A 10,795-nucleotide genomic window follows, 5' to 3' on the forward strand; every position below is an offset into this window, starting at 1 on the left:
TTCTAGGCTTTGTCCCAACATGCATGGACACATCATGATATATATTGTCTTGCAGGCCAGGTTGATATATATATAACAAATTAATTAGTCACATGATGAGTCCATATTGTTGATTTCGACATGAGCTAGGGAACCTTAAGGCTTCGTTTGTTTTCAAGAAACATCTCATCTCATCTCACTTTATCATTACAACTTTTTCAAATTCTTACACAAAATAAAATAAACAATTCAACTTTTTCAAATGCTAAAACAAAAATAATATTAAAAAATATATTCTAACAATATTTTATTTAACTTTTTAAATCTAATCTCATCTCATCTCATCTCAGTTCTGAAAACAAACGAGCCCTAAAGAGAAACCTACAACAAATGCAACTCTGATAGTACACATGCATGCATGCACCGACGATGTGTGTGTGTATATATCATGCATGTATTGGTCGAGTTGGACTCAAGTAACTTAAATTGCATTCATTATACACATACCAATTATTACGTACTTATTAATTGCGATTTTTCCTGCAATTAAGTAGGTGATTACATTGGGCTAACAGATTTAATTATTAGCCGACCGGCTGCGCGCAATTAACTGCATGCAACCAAATCATGCTATATATTTTACGCAAACCATAAGTACTACTTATACACACTCGTTTGTCTAGTTAGATCAAACAGTTGTTTTACAAAAATAATATATTTTTTTACAAAACTTATAAAAATAGTTGGTGGCATATATAACTTAGAAGACATTGCTTCAACTTTTATACAAGTAATATAATTAATAGAATATTACAAAGGAACTTTAACAAATAAATTAACTACTACGACTAATATTTTAATAAGATGATTGAGTTTGCATCACCAAGATGATGGTATTTACTGGCGTATTTTGGACCAAATGAGATTTATTTCTTATTTTGTCTACATATTTTGGCTTTGTATTATATTTTGTTGGATAATTGTATAACCTCTTTGAGGATATTTCATTGTTGTGGTTCTATTTATAAAATTATGGTACTTATTATTACTAGGTTGTGAAATTTATTTTCTTATTTTAATGTGCTTTTATTTATTTATTTATTTTATTTTATTGGACCCTTCTTTTTAGGACTGACTTGTTTTAGTGTGTTTTATTCTCTTTTGGGCCCAGCCCATTCGGATTTGAAGCGAAGCCCGTAGCTTGCAGCCCAGTCCTTCCTTTCTCTCTAAACAACGCCGTTTTAGCCATAGTCCTTGGGGCTTTAATTCTTTTCTACCAGCGCGCCTTCCACTGCTTTTTCTTTTTCTTTTTCGGTTTCATCTTTCTTACGAAAAAGATATCATCATCTTCTTCGACTTCAGCCTAAACTATGGTCTCCACTGAAACACATGGCACATCATAAACAAAAACCAGCCTAGTTGCAAATAGTGGGAAGGCAGCTAGGGTTTCATCTTTAACTATCAGCAGTTGCCCCCCAACCTTTTTTCCACCCCCACCTCTATTTTCCTTCTCCTTCACCCATGCACCTCCGCATGAAAATTGGCCTCTACAACCGCCACCCACCTCCCGCATGAGCATTGGTCCTCCACCATCTCTCCCAGCTTCTCCTGCCATCTACCACCATTGTCCCTCTCACATGAACATTGCCCAGCTGCCCTTTCGCCCAGCTTCCCACCATCGTCCCTCTCGCTCGTTCCCCACCATCGGCCACCTCCACCTGGGTTTCAAACTTCCCCTCCACCCTCACACAAGCACCAGCCACTTCCAGCTTCCTCCACCAAATTGGAAAAAAAACGAGAGGCTCCCATGGCTCATCGCGATCCTTCACCCATGCACCTCATGTGGCTCATCACTGGCTCGAGTTTCCTCAACACATTGCGAGGGAGAAGCGCACGGCCACCCGATAGCCATTGCACAACCACCCATCGATGACCATCACGGTGGCTCCACCAGGCTGCACATCCATCACGAGCACCGACACCCATCGCACAGAGCACGACCATCACAGCCATCACACTATCGTACATTGATGACCATTGCACGACCACCATCGCACAACCATCGCATGAGCACCATCGCACACAGCACGACCATAGAGGATTTGTGAGGGAGAAAACAAAGGAAACACGATAAGGAGAGGACTAGGATCACCTTCTTTATTAGACCTAATAAAACACAAAAACAAAAAATAACACAAAAGCAAATTGGAAAAGAAGAAATGAAAGAAGTGAGGGGGTAGGAGCCAAACTCCCACCCCCTCAAGCAAGTTGTGGCTTGGGAAAGTTTTTTAGAGAGAATGTGGAGGTTCTCTCTCTAGGGCAATAAAACACAACTTAATGGCTCTTGCTTTTGGGAGGACTGAAGGTGAAGAACTGCTATATTGGGTCAGAAGTTAATGGGAAAAACAACGGAGGTTAACGGAAAACAAGAAAATTTAATAGAAAAATAAGAAAATTTACTGTTGTAGTTAGATAGCCACTTATTATAATAGAGTAGATATATGTATATGTAGTCACATATATAATTTCTGAAGGCTCGATGACCTTAGTCTTACGGACGTACGTTAGAGAATGGCATCGGTGGCTTAATCGGCTAGCAGCAGGTGTTGTAATTTCTGTAACTCTACTTTGTTGTAATGGGTATTAGACACTAGCAGATGAGTTTGCCTTCATTAATGCAGCTCGAACTTCCCTCACTTCCCCACCTACTCAGATCTATATTATATAATATAGTATTTACTCATTACATCATTGCTATCCCTTGCTGCATGACTCTTTTACACTCCTAAAACTCCTCCTTGTTGCCATCCTTGCTCAAATGCTCTAGTACTGTCGGCTAGATTCCTTCTCGAAGAACTTGATCAGTACGAGCTCAACAACATGGATGGAGTGCTGAGGAGTGATGTAAAGGTGATGGAGAGTCCTACTCCAAGTTGGAGAATGAGGATTTATGATGTCTTGCTTCGCTTTTTGGGGTTGGCCTTCACTTTTGTTGCTGCAGTTCTGGTGGGTGTTACTAGGGAGACCAAGATTATCCCTATCACTATTTCACAAGGCGTACCCGTCTTGCATATTCCTTTGACGGCTAAGTGGCAATACATGTCTGCTTTTGTGTAAGCTTTTTCAACCCTTAGCTTTCCTCTCAAACATACACACGAGTTTCATATATATTTGCTTTATATTAATCCAGTATAAGATAAAAGTCGGATATCTAGCGATCTCACATCATAGATACATACAAGCAGACCTACATACAGTAAATTTATCTTCAAGCAATAAGCTGAAAAATAGGGACCAAATTCTTCTTACCTGCATGCTGCATGCTTGCAGGTTCTTCTTGGTGACAAACTCCGTAGCATGTGCGTATGCAGCAGGATCTTTGGTATACTCTGTGGCAGCCCGAAGCTTCAAACACATGAATGCAGCTTTGGCACTAAGCATCCTAGACCTGATCATGATGGCTCTTCTCTATTCCGCCAATGGGGCAGCGGCTGCTATTGGGCTCGTTGGCCGCGACGGCAATTCACACGTGCAATGGAGAAAGATCTGTGATGTGTTTGATGGCTATTGCCACCACTTGGCAGCTGCCCTAGTCCTCTCTCTTATTGGGTCTTTTGCATTTCTTGGGCTCGTTCTTCTTTCCGTTTTGGGCCTCCACAAGAAGTCAAAATAAAAATAAAGATATCATGCGAGGCTCTTGGAAATTGATTGTATGGGATTAGGGTTAGTGTAGGGAAACTTTGTTCTGTTGCAGTGCTTGTAATTAGTAGTACGTAGTAAATGCTTGCGGTATGGGAATTAAGGACTACATATATATATTTTTTTATATATATATAAGTAAATGCTTTGATGATCTGTAGCAAATTTGAATCTTTGATGCCGAGCAGCAGCTGGCCGTTGGTGTGGTTATTAATTGCAGTTGGAATATTTATATATATATATATATATTATATGATCGAGACAGTACAAAATATATGAATTTGATATAGGAAATTGCAGCTTTAATTATACCATATTCTTATTTTATTTCGATTTATTCAATTCATGTGTTGACGTGATATTATTCATCCATCTTTGATTTTGTTTTAAAAAATATTGGTAATTCATCCTCTAATGATTAATGGATATACTAATTAACATAATTTTTTTTTATTCTTTTTTTAAAAAGTGTTTCAGGATCATGATATATAATGCCCAGATTAATTCCATGAATGATCTTGACCATTCATTTAGAATAAAAAGTTACATAAAGGGTCGTGATTAGATCAAATGAAAAATCCCCTAACAAAATTCTAATGCAGGTTAGGTAGACACATTAATGCAAATTAAAATTAAAAAAATTAGGGAAGGAAAAAAAATAAAAAATAAAGAACAAAGGGGTCTACCCCAAGATCACCATTATCATAATTGACATAGATATTGGCTAATCACCCGGCCCAATGGCGGCGATCATGGAGTAATCGATCATCGGATCGATCAAGCGGCCGAAAGATGCAAACGGATCCATATATATGTATATATGAGAGTTCGTGCATGAGAAGATATTCGTTTGAAGCAAAAGCGAACCTCCCTGGCCTGGTGCATGGCTAATTATTTTGGCATTTCATGCGAGAGGGAAGATTCTAAAGACCATCTTGGGTGGGAGAAAGAATGAAAAAAGAAAGAAAGATAGGAATTCTATTTCCTATCTGGATTCAGAATTCCGCATTCACACTCTGGGAGTTGAGAATTTCTCATTGAATTACACTATAGGCACTTGCGAAAAAATCTTTACCGACAACACCCGATACCAATAAAATAAATAAAAAATGCATCCATGATGCGGTACTTTTGTCCTACGATCATAATTGAAAAAATTCCATGCAGCCCATGGAATATCGTGTTGGCCTTGACTTCCAGGTTCTGGTAGCAGTTTTCCATGACAATAGACATCAGGGTTATCCAAAATGATTGAAAAACGATGGAATGGAAAATGGTACCGTTTATTAAGGATATATATATCATCTAGGTCCTAAAAGGTGCTGGATCACTGAACACGAGTATCAATTTCATTACACACAACTTTGCTAAATGCGCAACATCCGACAAGATTACTAGATGCATTTTCTGTCATCCTGTTAAGAATATAATATAAATAATTAAATTTTTATTTTTTTATCAGTTTAAGGTTTTAAGACAAGTAATTTCATATAGTATCAAATCAGCAGATATTCTGAATTCGAACTCTGACTCTATCCCATCTCACATCTTTTACCTAAGATTTTGTCGTGGTCCCCTTGAATTTGGCTTCCTAGTCTCTTCTTTGTTTTGTTCCGCTGTTTGCTCTTTTTTTTATTTTTTGGGGGGGGGGGGGGGAGAAATAATCACAGAAGCTCCCAAAAAAAAAAAAAAGAAAAAGAAAAAGGAACGGATAGATCAGACCACAAATAGGAACTATTGCACCAAATGCAGCCAGCAGATCAGAGTATTTTGAGTGTCATCATGAAGTGGTTGAATCTTGAATGCTTCTATACCTAAACAAAAGTGGTTGAAAAATCATTCATAGCTAGCAGTGTCAATCATGAATTATATTGTTTGGTCCAAACAAAACTTCTATTCAATATTTTCTCATTGAATCTGAAAGAAGTTATGGGAATATCTTATGGTGATATCATATCCAATGCAATGGTTCATGGAGTTTTTAATCCTTGTGCTTATACTTCAGCACTATAATTGGAAGCTCTATGCACAATTCGACCCGCTTAACTCTAAATAGTAAATACCTGTCTAGCGACTCTATAAAAAGTCGAGAAATGTTAGAATTCTCAAAATAATTATGTGTATATATATATGCTCTTATGTATTGATAACATAGGTATTTTAATGGTGTTTTAAATGACTTTAGACTAGTCCCACTATTGCTTTGAAAAAGTGGGTATTTATTAATAGTTGCATTTCACATGCTATAGCTTTAAAAAAAGCATGCGCATGCTTAGGTGTACTTGACCATCAACTTATAAACTAGTGCACAACAATTAATTGGTGCGTTTTCTAGTAGTTTGACTTCTGAATTGTTGAAGGGTCACCTAAACGTTTTCTTATGAAAAGTATAGATAGCTTACAAAACTCTAAATTGAAAAAAAAGGGTCGCATTTTTGTGAATTGGTCATCATTTTTGTATTCACTATCGAGGCGTCACCTTGGGAAAAACTTGTAGTTTGCCGTAGGAATTGTGGGCATCCTCCAGCAAATGACTCTGTAGAGCCAAGCTAAGCAAAGTTCAACAGCCAACCGCAGCTGCAAGGAGTACTCAAGTTGAACTCAGTAGATAATCTATGCCCCTTTCAACTTAGAAAAAAATCTCTGCAGGGCCATGAAGTCTTAACAATTGTTTTGTGCTCGCTACAATCCCAAGACGGTGGTGACCATTAGACTGTTATATAGAAAATCATAGAAGAGAATATTGGGAAAGATCTTACTGTGTTTGGATGTTGATGAGGTGATCTCAGATTATTTGAATTGATCTGTGAATAGTAATATTTTATAGATTCTATTGAGATGTGTTTGAATGTAAATGGATTGAGATATGTGTTTGAATGTATGAAATAGATTGAGATAAGTTTAACTTTTTTTATGAGAAGTTAAAAAAGTAGTAGGTCCCATATTAGTTTGGGATGAGTTGAACTCACTCGAACAACCAAACGCATAAATCTACTATACACAAGTGAATAACTTTGGTGAAAATTCAACATATCTAACTGGTTTTCACATCTCATTACACAGGTAACAAAAAAAAAAAAAAAAAGATTTTACGTTTAGCTTGAGTAAAATACAAACATACCTTCTGAGCTTTAGCTTCAAAAGCTATTGCATAAGGTATAACTAGTTTCACCTGATCAACATAATATAGAAAATTTTTGCAATCCCAATGTCACAACTCTACCTGTATTTCAGTGATCCATCTTAGCAAATCTTCCCTTGATTCTTACCCTGCTTTCTGCACGAACCTTCCTCGATTCATACCTAATGTGCTTATCATACCTGTTGTTTTCCACACATCGATACTCATTATTCCAAGTACAAGTGTGACCAGATGATAAAAAAAAATTGTGAAGAATATAAAGAAATATCGAAGTGAATTCTCAATTCATGTTGATTAGCTACACAATCCCCTCTTTATAGAATATTTTGAAGTTGGGGTACCAAAGGAAATAAAATTGCCAAATATTTGACAAAGTTATAATTGTAAGAAAAAGGTGGCAATGATACCTCCTTGTTTTCTTCTTCTCCTTGTAGCGTGAGAGTGCAGAGTCCCTCTCTTGGCTGTTTAACTCATGTGGAGAAACTTTTGGAAGAGCTGATGAGTTTTCTGATATAATAACATGTAGTGATTGGGCTTCATTACCATCATTGGCATGACTGACACTGCCACCAATATCTGAATGTTTTTCAGGGACCACAGGACTCTCCTCAATGTAGCTTCTTTTGAATGAATTAGAAATACAAAATTGATTTGCAGCCTGACCACCATCACTAAACCACTGAAAGTCACCTGCCTGCACAATGGGAAGAATGCTTAACCTTTCAATTTGAGTTTTTAAAAGTACACCATACTGATATAACCAATAAAGAAATGTAGAAAATTAACCATCTAAAACACACTCTAATGCCTGAACATACTTTGGTATACAAAACATATTGGACATAGTAATGGAGTATACATGCTTAAGTATGTGTATTAAATCTCAAAAAGGAATCACAAGAGTTGAAGTAAGTTAGCAGGGCCCCATACCTATAGGCATAAGCTTTTTAGATTAAGGTGCTATCCCAACATGTTATATCAGTATCTCACTTGGAGACTTCCTTAAATGTGACAAGCCGGATAAGATAATAGAACAGTATAACTAATGTTTTGATGGTTTGGAAGACAATAAAGTTTGATATACATGGGTATAGACAAGACTTTGTGAGGAAAGATGTGGATATAAAAAAATGCACAAGAAGTTCTTGTCACATAGAATCGGAATTGAAGCAAACATAGAGGTACATTCAAAAGCTCTATTACTAATGTGGAGTACTGGTACATTCTGTTAAAGAAAAGAGTGCAAGTGTGTTGGTAACCGTGATGCTGAGTGGGTTATTGATTCAACAACTTACCGTAAGTAATTCCCACAAGAAAGTTTGCCTCACTACCAATAAAGTAGGATACTTATTACCATGATGAAGGAGATTCTGGTTATTTGAAGATTGAGGGAATTGTGTTAGGATGACGTTAAGCTGATGATAGTTGACATTGTTGTCCGACTGATTTTGGGGTATTAAACTAGATATTGCTAACCCTCATGTTAAGGGAGAAGTCAACAATTTAGCTTTCAAGTATACATTGGCTTTTGATGAAGAGTTGAAGGGTTGGATAAAGGCTATAAAAGATGAGATTATTCTCAATAATGAAGTTTTCCTATTATTGCAAAGTAATCAAGATGCTTGAGTTTTGCAAGATCTTGATCAGCATGGACTTCAAGTAAGGACTCGCAATGTGGTTCTCCTCCCTAATGGGTTGGAAAGGAGTCAGATTGGTGTGGTGGCTAATAAGTCCAACTGTTATAGGTTAGGATTCTGACTCGAGGCCATGTGAGACAGAAGAAAGAAAGAAAATATATAAAGTTGATTATTGCCCGTGTAAGATATAACAAAACAAAAGTAAAAAATATATATGTGCGGGTGTGTGTTAGGACCAAATTTGTGATCATATGACATATTGGCAAAAAGGATGAAGGTAGGAGCTAATTCGAAAGAAAACATCCAATTCCTTCCCATTTCTACTCCTTCATCTGATTTGATCACAGAGGAGAAGAAGAAAACAAGAAAAAATGCTATACAAATCTAATGAGAAGATCTAAGTTCTAACAACAAGATCTATGTTAGACAAGCGTACACAAGATACTTAACATGAAAAATACCATTGTGGCAAAGCATGGGAAATGATTTTGCAGGGTACGAATAGAAAAAGAAAATTACCCCAAAATCAGGAGATTCAATTTGCTCTGCATCATGTGCAAAGCCTGTACACATATGTCTTGGCTGCACATTTTGTTCAGGCACCAATGATCGGTAATTGATGAGGGGTTCAGCATCAGCAGCTTCGTGATTCGAGTTGGGTTCCGACTTTGCCATTTCACGAAGCTGGCTAAGTATATCTTCCTTGTATTGCCCACAAGCAGCATTACGATTCTGATGCAACAACAATGTCCTGAACTAAGTCACAATCGCAGTGGTCGACAAACAAACTCTAATAGTAATAGAGATTCAACATTCCAGAGAATCTCAAATCCAAGGAAAAGGGTTCTTAGGCATGTACAGTAAATGCTTAAACTTCAACCAAAGTCAAGTCAGCCCCCACAAAAGATCCTAAAATTCATTAGATAGAATCTGCTGGGGAATAAATGAGATGAACTGAATCCTTCATAGCCTTCATAGATAGACGAGACTAGATTACAAAAGAACTGGGAGCGTCAGCAACTTAACACGAGTCAGCAACTTGAAACAGAGTTCCTTTGATAGTTGAGATGATAAATTTTAGATGAGTTGAATAAAATATTATTAAAATATTATATTATTATTTTAAATTTAAAAAAATTATAATGATAAGATGAAATGAGACGATATAAATTGAGATTATTTGGGCTTAAATAAATGAATCCCAAAGAACCAGTTAGATAAGTCACCTTAGGGAGAGGGAGAGGAGGACCTCCCATAGCCTGAAACTCATGCGCTGAATTCGTTGAACCAATCAAATCATCGAAATTGAAAACATGAGAAGCATCATCCCAAACCAAGAAATCGGAAAACTCATCAGCATCATCATTCTCATCGCTCAAAAACAGAGCTTTGTTACCCACCTCCTCAAAGCCAACAATAGCCATCAAATCACTCACAGAAGGACATCCAGTGAACCCCTCGAGCGGCCTCCTATTATGAACCAGCGAAAGCGAGAGATTGTGGCGCTCCCAGTCACAGTTCTGGCACAGAACAGAGCTCTCAGTGGAGCAGAAAATTGAGGCAGGGGAGAAGTCACAGGCGTCACAGAGCGGTGAGCGAGTGTGCTTGGAGAAGAGCTGGTTGGCCGAATGGATCTCCCTGTCGCAGAGGAAGCATAGCTTGGCTGAGTCGGCTCGGCAGTAGAGAAGAGCGGTGGCTTCTGAACAATTGTCACAGACACGCTTTTGGGGGCTCATGCTTTGCTCTTCTTGTGGATACGATAAGGAATCAAAAATAAGAAGAAGACAAATTAATCATCTCTTGTTCTCTGTTTTTTGCAAACTATCTCGGTTAAGCTTATGTATTTGTAACTCGAAAGAAGAAGAAGATGATGGGTGGTCTGGAATGTATGTAGCTTCGAAACAGAGCTAAGCAGGATACGTGATAAATACAACTATACGAGAGAGAGAGAGAGGTTGTAACTTGTCTTGTTGAGGAAGTAGTATCTTGAAAAGGGTAGTTGATATTTTGCGTTGTTCCTGAAACGATGGATAAAAGGTGAGAGATCATATGAATTGTCACCTCCCCACTTTCTTTTCCGTTTTATATTTCATAATCAATTAATATTTATTATGTAACTAATTCAAGCATACATTTAACTCATTAACTCATCTCAACTCATCATTATAATCTTTTCAAATTTTAGCACAAAATATAATAAACAATTTAATTTTTTTAAATTTTAAAATAATAATAATATTAAAAAATAATATTCTAACAATATTTTATCATCTCAATTCAACTCAGTTCAACATCTAAACGCAATCTAAAGTACCAAAAAATTAGAGTTTTGCCTACT

At 37.0% G+C, this 10,795-nt stretch overlaps 2 protein-coding genes across 2 annotated transcripts; one reads left to right on the top strand and one right to left on the bottom strand.

Moving 5' to 3' along the window:
* Nucleotides 1-2,730: 2,730 nt before the first annotated feature.
* LOC121259286 (CASP-like protein 1E1) lies at nucleotides 2,731-3,987 on the top strand. The gene is made up of 2 exons (XM_041160821.1): nucleotides 2,731-3,092; nucleotides 3,310-3,987. The coding sequence occupies exons 1-2, from the start codon at nucleotides 2,860-2,862 to the stop codon at nucleotides 3,650-3,652; spliced, it is 576 nt and encodes a 191-aa protein (XP_041016755.1). The 5' UTR covers nucleotides 2,731-2,859; the 3' UTR covers nucleotides 3,653-3,987.
* Nucleotides 3,988-6,687: 2,700 nt separating this feature from the next.
* Nucleotides 6,688-10,406, bottom strand: LOC121259287 (zinc finger protein CONSTANS-LIKE 13). Its single transcript, XM_041160822.1, has 4 exons — nucleotides 9,684-10,406; nucleotides 8,977-9,189; nucleotides 7,228-7,514; nucleotides 6,688-6,999 (listed from the first exon to the last, which is right to left on the bottom strand). The coding sequence occupies exons 1-4, from the start codon at nucleotides 10,191-10,193 to the stop codon at nucleotides 6,909-6,911; spliced, it is 1,101 nt and encodes a 366-aa protein (XP_041016756.1). The 5' UTR covers nucleotides 10,194-10,406; the 3' UTR covers nucleotides 6,688-6,908.
* Between the last annotated feature and the right edge of the window lie 389 nt (nucleotides 10,407-10,795).

Source organism: Juglans microcarpa x Juglans regia, chromosome 4D, assembly GCF_004785595.1.
Source record: "Juglans microcarpa x Juglans regia isolate MS1-56 chromosome 4D, Jm3101_v1.0, whole genome shotgun sequence".
Classification (NCBI taxonomy): domain Eukaryota; kingdom Viridiplantae; phylum Streptophyta; class Magnoliopsida; order Fagales; family Juglandaceae; genus Juglans; species Juglans microcarpa x Juglans regia.

Coding starts and splice junctions, on each gene's coding strand:
- LOC121259286 (XM_041160821.1), top strand. CDS start 2,860: ATGGATGGAGTGCTGAGGAGTGATGTAAAGGTGATGGAGAGTCCTACT. Junction 3,093..3,309: donor CAATACATGTCTGCTTTTGT/GTAAGCTTTTTC, acceptor GCATGCTTGCAG/GTTCTTCTTGGTGACAAACT.
- LOC121259287 (XM_041160822.1), bottom strand. CDS start 10,193: ATGAGCCCCCAAAAGCGTGTCTGTGACAATTGTTCAGAAGCCACCGCT. Junction 9,190..9,683: donor CTCCTCTCCCTCTCCCTAAG/GTGACTTATCTA, acceptor TTGTTGCATCAG/AATCGTAATGCTGCTTGTGG. Junction 7,000..7,227: donor GAGAAGAAGAAAACAAGGAG/GTATCATTGCCA, acceptor GGAAAACAACAG/GTATGATAAGCACATTAGGT.